The 17,145-nt window shown below is 40.8% G+C and overlaps 1 protein-coding gene across 1 annotated transcript in view; it reads right to left on the reverse strand.

Moving 5' to 3' along the window:
• Nucleotides 1-17,145, reverse strand: part of IRAK3 (interleukin-1 receptor-associated kinase 3) — a 59,412-nt gene that overhangs the window by 34,671 nt on the left and 7,596 nt on the right. The window contains exon 2 of the mRNA XM_010841573.1: nucleotides 8,354-8,536. Coding sequence (XP_010839875.1) covers nucleotides 8,354-8,536 — 183 coding nt within the window. The remainder of the gene's footprint in view (nucleotides 1-8,353; nucleotides 8,537-17,145) is intronic.

Here is a 17,145-nt window from a genome sequence, read left to right on the forward strand (position 1 = left end):
GTCTGGTATTCCCATCTCTTTCAGGATTTTCCACAGTTTATTGTGATCCACACAGTCAAAGGCTTTGGCATAGTCAATAAAGCAGAAATAGATGTTTTTCTGGAACTGTCTTGCTTCTTCCATGATCCAGCAGATGTTGGCAATTTATCTCTGGTTCCTCTGCCTTTTCTAAAACCAGCTTGAACATCTGGAAGTTCACGGTTCACGTATTGCTGAAGCCTGGCTTGGAGAATCTTGAGCATTACTTTACTAGCGTGTGCTGCTGCTGCTGCTGCTAAGTCGCTTCAGTCGTGTCCGACTCTGTGCGACCCCACAGACGGCAGCCCACCAGGCTCCCCCATCCCTGGGATTCTCCAGGCAAGAACACTGGAGTGGGTTGCCATTTCCTTCTCCAATGCATGAAAGTGAAAAGTGAAAGTGAAGTCGCTCAGAGATGAGTGCAATTCTGCAGTAGTTTGAGCATCCTTTGGCATTGCCTTTCTTTGGGATTGGAATGAAAACTGACCTTTTCCAGTCCTGTGGCCACTGCTGAGTTTTCCAAATTTGCTGGCATATTGAGTGCAGCACTTTCACAGCATCATCTTTCAGGATTTCAAATAGCTCAACTGGAAATCCGTCACCTCCACTAGCTTTGCTCGTAGTGATGCTTTCTAAGGCCCACTTGACTTCACATTCCAGGATGTCTGGCTTTAGGTGAGTGATCACACCATTGTGATTATCTTGGTCGTGAAGATCTTTTTTGTACAGTTCTTCTGTGTATTCTTGCCACCTCTTCTTAATATCTTCTGCTTCTGTTAGGTCCATACCCTTTCTGTCCTTTACTGAGCCCATCTTTGCATGAAATGTTCCCTTGGTATCTCTAATTTTCTTGAAGAGATCTCTAGTCTTTCCAATTCTGTTGTTTTCCTCTATTTCTTTGCATTGGTTGCTGAGGAAGGCTTTCCTATCTCTTCTTGCTATTCTTTGGAATTCTGCATTCAGACGCTTATATCTTTCCTTTTCTCCTTTGCTTTTCATTTCTCTTATTTTCACACCTATTTGTAAGGCCTCCCCAGACAGCCATTTTGCTTTTTTGCATTTCTTTTCCATGGGGATGGTCTTGATCCCTGTCTCCTGTACAATGTCACGCACCTCAGTCCATAGTTCATCAGGCACTCTATCAGATCTAGTCCCTTAAATCTATTTCTCACTATATTCTTACTGTATAATCATAAGGGATTTGATTTAGGTCATACCTGAATGGTCTAGTGGTTTTCCCTACTTTCTTCAATTTAAGTCTGAATTTCTCAATAAGGAGTTCATGATCTGAGCCACAGTCAGCTCCTGGTGTTGTTTTTGTTGACTGTATAGAGCTTCTCCATCTTTGACTGCAAAGAACATAATCAGTCTGATTTTGGTGTTGAACATATGGTGATGTCCATGTGTAGAGTCTTCTCTTGTGTTGTTGGAAGAGGGTGTTTGCTATGACCAGAGCATTCTCTTGGCAAAACTCTATTAGTCTTTGTCCTGCTTCATTCCATATTCCAAGGCCAAATTTGCCTGTTACTCCATGTGTTTCTTGGCTTCCTACTTTTGCATTCCAGTCCCCTATAATGAAAAGGACATCTTTTGGGGGTGTTAGTTCTAAAAGGTCTCGTAGGTCTTCATAAAACCGTTCAACCTCAGTTTCTTTAGCCTTACTGGTTGGGGCATAGACTTGGATTACTGTGATACTGAATGGTGTGCCTTGGAAATGAACAGAGATCATTCTTTCGTTTTTGAGATTGCATCTAAGTACTGCATTTCGGACTCTTGTTGACCATGATGGCTACTCCACTTCTTCTGAGGGATTCCTGCCTGCAGTAGTAGATATAATGTTCATCTGAGTTAAATTCACCCATCACCTTGCTGGTGATAGAAGCAAGGTCCAATGCTGTAAAGAGCAATATTGCATAGGAACCTGGAATATCAGGTCCATGAATCAAGGCAAACTGGAAGTGGTCAAACAAGAGATGGCAAGAGTGAACGTCGACATTCTAGGAATCAGCAAACTAAAACTACTCTTAGATATCATAAAAAATATTAAAGTATGAAGGTGAGAATTGACAAGAAGAAAGCAACACTGTTATCAGTTTTCTGCACATATATTTAAAACTTTTACAATTATGGGATTATATCCCTCTGGCTTAGTTTACTTGTTATCCTATCTTGCACCATAAGGTATTAGAGGGGTGTGTGTGTGGGTATGTGTGTGTGAGAGAGAGACCAACCACAAACGCCCACACTCTCCCCAGCTGGACTATTACTTCTGTCTGTTATGGTTCTGCCTGAACTAAGGAAGTCTGTGGTGGCTTCCTACAAAAAATTTAAGCTGCAGTTACTTTGCAGTTACTTCTGATGTTTTGATTCAGACTTTAGAAAAGTTTTATTTCATTTTCTAGTTTTAGATTGTATTCTAGTGTTTCTTAGATTGTTTTGCTTAGAAGACTGGCAACAAACACAATAACAAACCTTGAACAAAACTACAAACCAATTAGATCAAACAGACTTTTATAGAACATCCCATCCAAAACACAATATACTCATACTTTGCAATTGTACACTGAACATTCTTCAGAACAGATCATGCGTTAGGCAGTAAAATGAGCCTTAATAAACTTGGAAGGATGAAATCATACAAAGTATATTCTCTGAACACCTGGAATTAAAGTAGAAATCAATAACAAAAGGAAGTTTTTGAAATTGACTAACACATGAACGTTAAACACCAAATTCATAAATAATGAATAAGTCAAGAAGTCACAAGGGAAACTAGAAAAAACTTTATGATAAATGAAAACAAAAACACAACATGCCAAGATTTATGGCATGCAGCAAAAGCAGTGCTTAAAGGGAAATTTTTTTGCTGTTAATGCTCTCCTTTAAAAAGAGGAAAGATATCAAATAAATAGCCTAAACTTTTGCATTGGGGAATAAAAAAGAAGAGAAAACTAAACCAAAGGAAGCAAAAAGAAGGAAGAATTAAGATTGGAGTGGAAATAAATGAAACAGAAGAACAGAATAGAAAAACAAAAGAGAAAAATCAATGAAATTAAAGTTGGTTCTTTGAAAATATAAACACAGTTGACAATCCCTTAGTTAGACTGACCAAAAGAGAAAAAAAGAAGACTCAAATTATCATAATTAAGAACAAAAGACATAACTACTGACCTTACAGAAATAAAATGAATTATAAGGGAATACTGTAAACAACTATTTGTCCAAAAACTAGATAAATGATATGGACAGATTCCTAGAAAGACACAGACTACCAAAACTAAGTCAAGAAGAAATAAGCAATCTGAATAGATCTGTAACAAGGAAAGAAATTTAACTAATATTTTAACACTTCTCATAAGGAAAAGCCCAGGTCCAAATGGCTTCACAAGTGAACTCTACCAAGCATTTAAAGAAGACTTAAGACCAGTTCTTCACCAATTTTTCCAAAACAGAAGAGGAGGAAACAATTCCCAAAACTCTTTGAGGCTAATATTATTCTTACATCAATGCCACACAAAACAGCACAAGAAAACTATAGACCAATAACCCTTATAAATGTAGATGCAAAAATGCTCACCAAAATATTAGCAAATTAAATCCAGAAACAAGAAAGATGAGATACTATGACCAAGTGGGATTCATCCCAGGAATCCAGGGTTAGCTTAATATTTGAAAACCAATCAATGTAACACACATTAGTAAAATGAACAAAACTCATAAAATTCAATAAGCTATCATGATAAAACTCTAGGGAGAAAAAAAATTCCTTAATTTGATAAAGGGCATCTGTGAAAAACCTGCAGTGAATATCATACATAATAGTGAAAGAAAATGTTTTTCCCTTAGATCAGGAACAAGAAAGAAGGTCTAGTCTTACCACTTTTATTCAATGTTATACTAAAGGCTTCTGGCAGGACAATTAGGCAAGAAAAATAAACAACAAACATTCTGAGAAAGGTATTGCTGTATAGAATAAAATTTGAAGTTTTCAGGTTGCAAGGAGACTAAAAGCTATTATCCTGTTGTTGCATATAAATAGACAAGGCTTCATTGTTGGATAAAATGGAAGATTCAAAATGGCTCTCCTAAGAAGCCAGCAGAAAGCTGCAGATTTCATGTCCAAACTAAAAGACCGGGCTTCGCTGGTGGCTCAGAGGTAGAGTCCGCCTGCCAATGCAGGGGATACTGGTTCCATCTCTGGTCCAGAAAGATCCCACTAAGCCTGTGTACCACAATCACTGGTCCTATGTGCTGAAACCCACGTGCCTAGAGTCCATGCTCCACAACAGGGGAAGCCATCGCAGTGAGAAGCCTGTGCACAGCAACTAGAGTAGCCCCCACTCAACTAGAGAAAAGCCCGCATAGCAACCAAGACCCAGCACAACCATAAAAAATAAACAGAATTATAAAAAGGAAAATTAAAAGACAACCACTGACCATTGAGATTTACATGCACAATGCGATATGTAAGGACATATGCATGCATGCTAAGTCACTTCAGTCATGTCTGACTCTTTGGGACCCTATGGACTGTAGCCCGCCAGGCTCCTCTGTCCATGGGATTCTCCAGGTAAGAATACTAGAGTGGTTCGTCATGTCCTCCTCCAGGGAATCTTCCTGACCCAGGGATCGAACACACATCTCTTGTGTCTCCCGCACTGCAGTGGATTCTTTACCGCTGAGCCACAGGGGAAGCCTATGTAAGGATATGCATGCCAGAAATATAATGACAGCAAGTAAAAATTCTAGTTTCTTGAACAACTTGGTTATGCCCTGAGATCTGAGGGCATGTTTCCTGGATGTGAAGACACCACCTAGTGGCAGCCACCTGAATTGCAGGAAAAATGCCTGGGAAGAAATACAAGGCCTTTCTCTGTAACACAGTCAAGTCCTCTACATATGAGCCTTCAAACTGAGAACTTTCAAAGATGCAAACGTGTTCCCTCAGTGTCAGGTGTTAATTGCAGCTTGCCGTCCATTTCCTGTTGCTAACAATCCTTCAGCTCTACCATCTCCTACCTCCTCTCTCTCTTCCAGTCAGTGACTCTTCTTGCCTGTTCACTCACTGCCAGGCCCTGAATGCCAGCTGCTGTACTAGACCACTGTACCTTTCAAGGTCCTGTATTATAAGATTAAACATACTTTATTTTTTGTGTTTGTTTGCTTTTTATGTTTTATTTGTGTGAAAAGTATTATAAACCTATTAAGTACAATACTTTTTAGCTGATAGTGTGAGTTGGGTACCTAGGCCAACTTTATTGGACTTACAAACAAATTGGATTTACAAATGCACTCTGGGAATGGAAGGAACTCTTTGGTATGTAGGGGATTTACTACTCAAAAGAACTTCCAAATCTAGAAAGTGATCTCTGGAGATTGGAATATGACATGCCACAAAACCCTCTAACATGAAAATCACTCCCCCAAACGAAACAATTTTAAGGAAAAGTAGACAAAAATAGATTATTTGGATAATTGATAACTCTGTTCATGGTAACAAGAAAGAAAGACTAACTTTTTAGTCTTTCAGTTAGGAGCTCCAACTCCTGACTCAGTGAGTTGATGTCATAGGAAACACAAGTGTAGCAAATTACACTTAAATGTTTCCAATGTGGGACTTTCCTGGTAATCCAGTAGTTACAAATCCACTTTCCAGTGCAGGAGACTTGGATTCAATCCCTGGTCAAGGCACTGAGACCCCATATGCCCAGGGGGTAACTAAGCCCACATGTTGCAATTACAGAGTCCACATGCCTCAACCAAGACCTGATATGGCCAAAAATAAATGTTTCCAAGGAGTCATCACCTGGCTGCTTTTAATAAGCTATATAATTAATGTTTATAAGATTAAAATTCAAAGCATTTACTCAATAAATTCCAACTAAATAATGCTATTTTCCCTAGCAAAGGATTCAGAACAAAACACTCCTTTTCACGTCAAATTTATCTATCTTCTGGTATTAGGGCAGTATATTGTCTTTCCACCAATCAACTAATCCCACATTTTAAAAAACGAAGGGATTTCCCTGGTGGCACAGTGGATGGGAGTCCACCCGCCAGTGCAGGGAACACAGGTCTGACCCCTGGTCTGGGGGGATCCCACATGCCTCGGAGAAACCGGGCCCATGCACCACAAGCACTGAGCCCATGCTCTAGCGCCCACAAGTCACAACTACTGAGTCTACATGCTGCAACTCCTGACGCTTGTGCACTTAGAGCCTGTGCAAGAGGCCGTACAAAAGAAGCCACCAAAACGAGAAGCCCGTGAGCCAAAACCAGAGAGCGGCCCCTGTTCATTGCAACTAGAGACAGCCCGAATAGAGCAACAGAGATCCAGCACAGCCAAAACTAAATAAACAAAAGGAAGGGAGGAATCAAAAAAATACTCAGGAAAAAAAAAATGAAATTTTGCATGTGCCACAGCCTTGGAGTCAAACCAAAGATGTGGAATTTTTGTCCACATAATTCCCCATTGCATAAACAAACAACATGGAGCGTGAGAAGATGCTCTGCAATCAATTCCAGAAAACCGAAGTATAAAATATACTGAAGTATAAAATATATTGGTGTGAGTCTATACTGTGAACAACCAGTTGCATGGGTGGTGAAGGTGGCTGGACAAGGCTCAAATAATGAAAAAGCATTACTTTACAGCTCCCAGAGACTCAATGGCACTTTACTAGATCAGTCAGTGGCATAGTGAAGCATTCTGCTGTATAAAACTCAGTGAAGAAATAGTGTGCAACAGACACAATGTATTAGCCAAGTTATACGTATATCACTAATAGGATAATATCATGCTAGAAACCTATGGGAACTGTCTAATACCTGCTGCTGCTGCTGCTAAGTCGCTTCAGTCATGTCCGACTCTGGGTGACCCCATAGACTGCAGCCTACCAGGCTCCCCCGTCCCTGGGATTCTCCAGGCAAGAACACTGGAGTGGGTTGCCATTTCCTTCTCCAATGTATGAAAGTGAAAAGTGAAAGTGAAGTCACTCAGTCATGTCCGACTCCTAGTGACCCCATGGACTGCAGCCTATCAGGCTCCTCCGTTCATGGGATTTTCCAGGCAAGAGTACTGGAGTGGGGTGCCACTGCCTTCTCCAGTCTAATACCTACTTCATGTGAAAACCCTACAAAATAAAAGTCACTCTGAAGCTACAGTTTTCTGGTACAAATCTCTCAGGATTTCTTCTCATGTGCGTAAAGCTTCTTTAAGTGATGAGACAGTGGCTTGCCTGGACTAAATATATTATCAAACAGCATGTGTGCAAATACACAGAACTACAAATATGCCTAGATGAAAGATTCAAAGAATAAGGCTGCTGATCTAAAGGACTTTCCCACCTAAGAGTCCTGCGTCCATAACCTAAGACCCAAGATAACTCAAGATCATTCTTGTCAATATCAATGAATCCAAAGTGGAATAAACAGAACAAGGTACATTAGGAGACTATTTTATTTACAAAGACTGTACAGGGAAAACTTCACATGCTTTACTTTCCAGGTAACTCTAAATGTAAGGAATGACACAGCGTCAGAAACAGAAGACAAAGAGAGGGAAGAAGCAGGACATGGTGAAATAGATGTAAACAGGTAAAGCAAAGTTAGAAGCCATGGCATAAACTCAACAGTGACGATAACAGAGAAATTCCAGGGTTATTCTGGAGGTTATCATTTGCACCAAAATACACAGATGGTTGCTGTTGTTTAGCTGCTAAGTCATGTCCAACTTTTTGCGACCCCATGGACTGTAGCCCACTAGGCTCCTCTGCCCATGGGATTCTCCAGGCAAGACTACTAGAGTGGGTTGCCATTTCCTCCTCCAGGAAAGCTTCCCGACCCAGGGATCAAACCCATGTGTCCTGCATTGGCAGGAGAATTCTTTATCACTGAGCCACCAAGAAAGCCCTAAAATACACAGGGGAAATTCAATTATTTTTAATTTGTTATTATAGGGTAAAATAAATTACAGCATTATTTTCATTTTACTCATATTGTGGTTCTGATCATGTTTATGACTCAGTTCCAGATTCTTGGAAAGAGAGCTGATTCTCTTAACTAAGTAAGAACATTTTAAGAAGTATAACTTGTAAACAAATTTTAAAAAGCAACTATAAAGTGGTGGAAAGGAATCTGTTGTATAAGTTAGGCAATAAGAAAAGAAAGTGTCACAAAAATATGAAGCTGCAAACTCCCCTTCAGGTAAAAGCCGTAGGTAAGTAATCACTGACATACAACATGACTAGTCAATGTCTTGGATAAAATACAATATTTACAAGTTACGATTTATATAAAATGAACCAAGAGCAATATCATTTGAATCAATGCTTACCATAATTTGCAATTAAATGGATAGCTCGATGATGCCCCATCTCCTGGAGGATCTGTAAAAGGTCACCGATGGTCTTGTTTTTCTGAGCCCAGGACCAAAGCAATTCTCTTGTTCCACTTTTACCTTGGTCTACATATTTTTCAATGTGACGAACATCCAGCCAGCTGCTTGAAAGCCGCTCCGCTGTGGAAATTGTAATAGGAAGAACCAAAGAATAATTTACTTTCATTGGTATGTTTTATTACCTTTTATTTACATTTACGTTTTGAACTAATTTTAGCACGTACTCCTTTAACTTCCCCTAATGTTAAGACCTTACATAACCACAGTCAGACCCAGTGGTTACTAAGCTGCAAGTGCAAGTGAAAAGTCACTCAATCATGTCCAGTTCTTTGCAACCCCATGGACTATACAGTCCATGGAATTCTCCAGGCCAGAATACTGGAGTGGGTAGCCTTTCCCTTCTCCAGGGGATCGTCCCAACCCAGGGATCGATCCCAGGTCTTGTGCATTGCAGCAGATTCTTTACCAGCTGAGCCACAAGGGAAGCCTAAGCTGCAAACCTCATTCTATTTTCACCCATTTTTTTATTGATGTGTTTTTTCTGTTCTAAGATTCTATCCAGTTTCTCACATTTCAATTACTCGTTATTTCTCCCTGGCTTCCCTGGTGGCTCAGAGGTTAAAGCGTCTGCCTCCAATGGGGGAGGCCCGGGTTTGATCCCTGGGTAGGGAAGATCCCCGGGGGAAGGAAATGGTAACCCACTCCAGTACTCTTGCCTGGAGAATCCCATGGACGGAGGAGCCTGGTAGGCTACAGTCCATGGGGTCACAAAGAGTCGGACATGACTGAGTGACTTCACTTCACTTCACTTCACTTCTCCTTAACTTCCACTGATCTGATGTTCCTCAATCTTTCCTTGTTTTTCAGACAGTGAAATCCTTGTATCCTTCTCTGTGCATAATATCAAGAGGTTCGTGATGCCCATGTCTTATTACTGCCTATATTAATCTTGATCCCCTGGCTAAGGTAGTGTCTGCAGGTTTCTCCACTATAAAATTATTATTAATTATTTTAAACTAATAACTATGTTGGGGGAGATACTGGAGACTATGGAAATATCTTGCTTCTCAGATTTTGCCTACAAATATTTGCAACTACAGTGGTTCTTATTAATCATAATCATTACTGCAGGATTTGCTTAATGGTCTTCTTCTATTTCACTCTTTTCCATCTATGTTCATTAACTGGTAATTCTGTAAGAAAGTGTTGTTTCTTCTTCTCCATTTGTTTAGGTAATTAATTTATCAATGTGGCCTCATGAATATTTATTTTATTCTACAAGTTAAAATCCAATACTATCATTATTTATTTTGCTGCTACAATTGCTCCAGCTTTGTCCATTCAGTTTGGCTTCTGTATTCTTCTGACAAGCCCTGTCATTTTTGGAACAGTTCCTTATTTTCTGGCTATACAAGTTGCTCCAAGTTCATTCTGCATTTTTTCTCCTCGTCTTCAATATAATTACTTTTCCCAAGAGTCCCGGTTCCTTTTCTTGGATAATGGTGCTTAGAAAGCAAGAACTAGATGCTAGAGGTATTCCCTGTTGCTAGGAAAGTTATGACCAACCTAGACAGCATATTAAAAAGCAGAGACATTACTTTGTCAACAAAGGTCCGTCTAGTCAGGGCTATGGTTTTTCCAGTGGTCATGTATGGATGTGAGAGTTGGACTCTAAAGAAAGTTGAGTGCCGAAGAATTGATGGTTTTGAACTGTGGTGTTGGAGAAGACTCTTGAGAGTCCTTTGGACTGCAAGGGGATCCAACCAGTCCATCCTAAAGGAGATCAGTCCTGGGTGTTCATTGGAAGGACTGATGTTGAAGCTGAAACTCCAATACTTTGGCCACCTGATGCAAAGAGCTGACTCATTGGAAAAGACCCTGATGCTGGGAAAGATTGAGGGCAGGAGGAGAAAGGGGACGACAGAGGATAAGATGGCTGGATGGCATCACCGACTCAATGGACATGGGTTTGGGTGGAATCCAGGAGTTGGTGATGGACAGGGAGGCCTGGCATGCCGCAGTTCATGGGGTCGAAAAGAGTCAGACACGACTGAGTGACTGAACTGAACTGAACTGAGGTCCTCCAAGCAGACAGAGCTGGGAAACACATACATGTAGGTTCTCTCACCCATACATCTGTATTTTTCTATAGGTACACGTATGAAAAGCCACGATTTTCTACTGATTCCCTTGATCCAAGTCAGTACCATATGGCACATTTTAGTCCTGTCTCATGTATAGTTTCATTCTCACACAGTGAGAAACTGCTCTCATTATCTACAATATATTTACTGTTTGTTTCCTTCTACCATGTACATGAAGTACTTTCAGAATGGCTAACCCAAATCCCTGTGAGGAACAGACTAGCTAACCAAATTACAGCATTTGTGTACACTTGTTTTTGTCCTCAGCCTGAGTATTCTGGGAAGAGCTTGTTTTCCAAGGTTACTTAGGTTAGTTCTTTTCTTTCTCATTTTCTTCAGTGTGGTCACTGATAATATATTACTAGTTTGGTTCATTTGTTGAAACTTTTATGAAATGCTGTTTTAAATTTTTATTCTGGATTGTCTTGCTGAACATGTTTGAACAATTAAAAGTTATCTGGGTAGGGTCTAAGTAGGGTCAGGGAAATATGTTCTGCTGGATAATAGGATTTAAATTACTCTAAAACAGTCTCTATGACTTTTTTAGGGTCCCCTATAAATATCTTAAATGAAAGTATATGATTTTTTAAAAAAAAAAAGTTTTATTAGAGTATAGTTGATTTAGTATGACTTTTTATGGCACTGTGAGATAAGAGGATTCTTTGAGTAAAAAATTATACAACCTTTCCACATAAATTCCAAATTTTAAAGTGTATTTTAAGGCAAAGGAGTGGGGAAATCAAGCAAATTACAGATGGAAAGGTAGCTTTCTCATCCCTGGGACGGTACTCGCAGGTTAGTCCAACCATCTTGAGTACTAAAATGAACGATGTGTTTTAGGGCCAGTGATGGTAATAGCAGCAACCCTTCATACCTTTATCCTCCAGAGAGTCTTAAAACTCCAGGAAGTCAGATACAGGTCTATAGGTCAAAATCCAGCTGCCACCTGAAAGTGGTCATGGGGAACCCCAACACCTCACCATGACTGGCTGTGGGAATCAGCCCCCTCTCCCTCTGACACACACAAATTTGGAAGCTGCCCTCCAGTAGTAACAGAGGCAACCTCACTTAAGGACTCACTTAGCCACCAAAGACGTTCTCCAAAGGCTAATGTCCTTTTAAAAGGTGAACAGGCTCTCAGCTCTGACCAGAGCAATAAGCCTAAGGTGACTATCTTTTTGTTCAGTCTGCTTCAGACTCCACAGGTTTTAAAATTTTCTTAAGGAACTATGGGGTCGCAAAGAGTTGGACACGACTGAGCGACTGAAATGAACCGACTGAGCACCAGTTACAGTATTTGAATCAAGACATCAGAAAGGTAAATATCTTCTGTTTACTATGGCATCCCTCCCCCCATGTTTTCAGTCTGACACGGGTTTGCAGGACTATTAATTTCCTTCAGTTTTATGTTTCTGCTGAGATTATAAGTAAATCCTGAAAGTTGAAAGAGATCACAATATGATACCACTGTGCTGTGCTAAGTCACTTCAGTTGTGTCTGACTCCTTGGGACCCCATGGACTGTAGCCCACCAGGCTCTTCTGTCCACGAGATTCTCCAGGCAAGAATACTGGAGTGGGTTGCCACCCGCTCCTCCAGGGGATCCTCCTGACCCAGCGTCTCTTATGCCTCCTGTGCTGGCAGGCGGGTTTGTTACCACTAGTGCCACATGGGAAGCCCTAAATGATACCACTGCTATCCCTCTTCCTGAGAAAACAAAGCAGATTTGGTAGATAGTCCTAGTACCCACCAGTACTTCCAGCTTCAATCTCATCAGAGGATAAGATTTTCCTGCTCTAGGTTGGTGGTTATGCCTATGTGTCTCTTCCAGCCAGAAACACCGATAAGCCAGGGTGCAATTCTCCAGGCTCCCATCCCTGCCGCAGCAACAGTAGAAGCACATGTCAAGAAAGGAGTGCCCAGAGATGCCGCACCACCACAATGGACACTGGCTGTCCCGGACTCTCAGTGCTCCTCCCACAAGCAAACAGGAAGTTTCTCTAAGGTTAGGTTAACCACTGAGATTTAGCTGCTGTGCTTTTTTTTTTTTAAACTGCAGTATAATTTAGACTAACCCAACTAATACATACAAAGTTCTTATCTTGAATGTTTTATTTCAGTTACATCTTATACCCGAAATTAGTGAAAGGAAGTGAGTACAGGAAGTGAGTACAATCAAACAAGGGAAGATAACGTTGAAACATTCAATCTGAATGCATGCATGCTTCGGCTTAAGTGGTGGGGTGGGAGGGGAAGAGTTACTACAAAATATCTAACATCATTCATTTAGTTAGAACGTCTTGCCCTTCTTCCATATTTTAGGTTCTGGCAATAACATCTTCATTTCACGTCTCTTTGAACAGATGATGTCTCATGAAGAAGCAAGGACTAACCAAATGCCAATATATGTTTGAGACAAAATATCACTAAAAAAAAATAGAAAGGTACCTTCAAAGCAAAATATTTGGTAAGATATGCTAATTCTATTTTAATGTATTTTTAGATGATGTCATTTGTCTATTTGATTGAGACACAATTTTATGAACATTTGTGGTTCAGTCACTAAGTCATGTCCAACTGTAACCCCATGGACTGCAGCACACCAGGCTTCCCTGTGCTTCACTGTCTCCTGGAGTTTGCTCAAACTCATGTCCATTGAGTCAGTGATGCCAACCAGCCATCTCATCCTCTGTAGCCCCCTCTCTTCTTGCCCTCAATCCTTCCAGCATTAGGGTCTTTTCCAATGAGTCAGTTCATCAGGTGGCCAAAGTACTGGAGCTTCAGCATCAGTCTTTCCAGTGAATATTCAGGTTGATTTCCTATAGGACTGACTGGTTTGATCTCCTCACTGTCCAAGGGACTCTCAACAGTCTTCTCCAGTATCACAATTAGAAAGCATTGGTTCTTTGGTGCTCAGCCTTCTTTTTGGTCCAACTCTCACATCTCACAACTCACTCATCACATGAACACTCCAACTCTTTCTAAAAGTTCCTAGAAGTAATACCACAAATCAGTGTCATTCAAACATCTGATGAGCATCTACTGACTGTTAGCAATGCAGTAACTGCACATAGCAAGTGTGAGTGGAGCGTGAAGACAGGTCCCTAACTAAAGATGGGGCATCATGGGCTCCCTTGAGGAGTGCTTTCCAGAGCCTGAGTCAAAATCAAAACTTTGAGTGTTTCTAAAGAGACGCCAATTCCTAAGGAATAACTGGATAGAGTATACTACTCTGGAGAGAAAAAAAAAAAAAAATCACTCAAGTTCCAATTTGAAAACAAGACAAAAGAATGATCTCTGAGCCCCATGGTCTATACCCTCTTTTCACGAGAAAAGTCACCAGTCCAGACATCATTGTGGCCCAGTGAATATATGTAGGAACACGTGGGTTTAGTGACGGATCTGCCACCAACCTACAGTTCAACTCCAGACAAGTCACAGTCTCATTGAGCAATCTCAAATTTCTCATCAGTTAATATCCTTTGACAAACAGTCCCTCCCAAAAACAGATACCACATTTGGTTGCCCTTCACTGGCCTGCTGATTTTTAAAAATTATTTTTATGTATTCATTTGGCTACACGTAATCTTAACTGTAGCAGGATCTTCAGTCTTCGTTGCATGTGGGATGCAAACTCTTAGTTGTGGCACAGGGGATCTAGTTCCCTGGCCAGGGATCAAACCCAGGTCCTCTGCTTTGGGAGCATGGTAACTTAGCCTCTGGACCACCAGGGAAGTCCCTGGCCTGCCTTATATAAGTACGGACTTTAAAACACTTTCAGTCTTTAAAACATTTCCCAGTCTCAAAATTAACATTCCAAAAAGGGAATGCTAAATATCAAATTTCAGCAAAAGGAAAGTTTAGATTTCCACTTTGTCTATTAGTAAATCAACCAGCTAACGTTCATAGGAATTAGGCATAATGCACCAAGTGTGGTTTAGTCTCTGTCACTATCTGACTCTTATGACCCCCATGGACTATAGCCCACCAGGCTCCTCTGTCCACGGGACTCTCCAGGCAAGAATACTGGAGTGGGTTGCCATTTTCTTTTCCAGGAGATCTTCCTGACCCAGGGATCGAGCCCAGGTCTGCTGCATTGTAGGCAGTCTCCTTACTGACTGAGCCACCAGGGAAGCCTCTAAGGTACCATAAAAATTAACAATATTTATATACCATACAGCAGGACTTTATTTTTCCTTAATAAAACAGTTCTCTTTCCACTTCAACTGTGTGAGATAAGACCCACACATAACTTCTCAGGGGTGAAGAAAGAAGATGCCCGTGTTGGTTGCCACAGCCAGGGAAGGAAGCAAGAGGCCATGGGACATCAGCTCACTTTGCAACAGTTGGGGGGTTAAGGCCTCTCAGATGGAGAACTGCTCCAGAAATGAAGAAAAGGACGTGAGGGGCCAAGAGGAGACCAGTATGCTTGCAGGAGAGGATTCATGTTAAAGAGAGGGTGAGCAAGCTCAATGAAGTCCATGTTACCTTCGTAGGAATGTGGTTAGCACATAGTCCACATCCAGGGCATATTTGCTGAATGACAGACAGAGGCCCTGAGTGTCAGCGTAACTTAAAACTTTATCCTGAAAGTAAATGGGATAAATCTAAGATTCCTGAGGAGGTGATGAGGAGATGAAAGCTTTAGTTTTCAGAAGACCCATCTGGTAGCAATAGCAGCAGGAGTCTTACAGACAGTGAAAGTGAAGTTGCTCAGTCGTATCCAACTCTTCGTGACCCCATGGGCTGTAGCCTACCAGGCTCCTCAGTCCATGGAATTTTCTAGGCAAGAGTCCTGGAGTGGGTTGCCATTTCCTTCTCCAGAAAGAAATTAATCTGAAAATACTGATAGCTTAATTATTCAGTGCTCAAAGGTCGCTGGGGCTCTGTTTTGAGAGGGCAGAACTATCTAGGAGTGCTAACCGCTGGGGAATTCAGCTGCAGAAATCACTCTCCACATGCAAATTTGTCTCTGAAGGGGTTTTTTAGAATAACGCAACATACCCTATTTGGAATCTTTGTATTTGCATATAACCACATGCCAAAACCCCTAGGAAATTATCTACATTCTTGCAAAGTTTGTTTTGAGATAACAAAATGGGAAAAGGAAAAGATGTCTTTTTTCTTTTTTTCCCACTAGCACACAAACAAATTAGGCAAAAAAAAAAAAAAAAAAAACCTTTAAGATTGAAATAATATTTTTAATTCCCCCAAAAAGCAAAACAAAACTCAAAAGCGTTAAGTGAGCTCGACTCCCCTTACCAGACCATAGCATTAACACCCACTAACTCATACATTTTACAAGAAACAATACTTGTCCATACCTAAGCTTATGTGTACTTTTTATTCCCTACCTGAGTAGGACTCATATTTCATAAATGGGAAGGCCTATGCACGAGGGAGCCTTCCATCTGTCTTGATCTCTCAATCCCTGACCCAGGGAAGGATCTAACATTAGTGACTTGGGGGAGATAACTGAAGAACATTTCACCTTCAACAGCAGTGTTTCTGTCTGGAACTCAGAAGCTGTGTCCTTCCACACTCAGGTAATGATCAGTACAATTTTTCTATACTTCCTTCTTGTTAAAATTTATAGATCTATGTTGGTCTGTTGTCTATGTTAAATTTGAAAATCCTTACAAGCAGGGACCATGGCATTGTATCTAGTATAATGCTTTTTTTAAGATTCTGCCCAACAAGGTTTAGGATGTTTAACAGACATTCTTTAATTCATTCAATCAACAGGTATTTACTGAAATGTCTTCTCTATACCAGGTACAATATTAGATGCTTGAGAAGTAAGCAGGAAACAAAGCAAACAAAAAATCCCTGCCCTCATAAAGCTTATTTCTAGATGGACAGTAAACAAAGAAATGTATGTATGTATATGCATATATATAAAGTATACAAGGAATGATAAGTGATATAGAGAAAAATAGAGCAGTAAAGGAGCATAAGGGAGCATGTATGAATTTTAAAAGCATAGTCAGGGTACGTAATAGTTCATCAAAATCCATGAAGGATGTGAAGAAGGAAGACTCAAGGCTACCTACAGGAAAAAAATTCTTGAATGTCCATGGAGGCCAATTAATCTGGAGTTGAGTGATTAAGAAGAAGGAAATGAGAAAAGCAATGTAGGGCTTTGGTGTTTACTGTGAGATGGGACTTCCCAGGTGGCACTAGTGGTAAAGAACTTGCCTGCCAATGGAGGAGACATTCGAGATGTGGATTCAGTCCCTGGGTTGGGAAGAACCCTTGGAGGAGGGCATGGCAACCCACTCCAGTATTCTTGCCTGGAAAATCCCATGGACAGGGAAGCCTAGCAGGCTACAGTCCATAGGGTCGCACAGAGTTGGACACCACTAAAGCAACTTAGCATGCATGCATGCTAAGGCAAGCCTAGCATGAGATGGGAAGCTACTGGAGGGTTCTTAATAAGATAATGGTATAAGACACTTTGGGCTTCCCTGGTGGCTCAGCGGTAAAGAATCCACCTGCAATGCAGGAGCCATAGGATATGCAGGTTCCATCCCTGGGTCAGGAAGATCCCCTGGAGGAGGGCATGGCAACCCACTCCAGTATTCTT

The sequence above is a fragment of the Bison bison genome, unplaced genomic scaffold (genome assembly GCF_000754665.1).
Source record: "Bison bison bison isolate TAMUID 2011002044 unplaced genomic scaffold, Bison_UMD1.0 scf7180017864163, whole genome shotgun sequence".
In the NCBI taxonomy this organism is placed as follows: domain Eukaryota; kingdom Metazoa; phylum Chordata; class Mammalia; order Artiodactyla; family Bovidae; genus Bison; species Bison bison.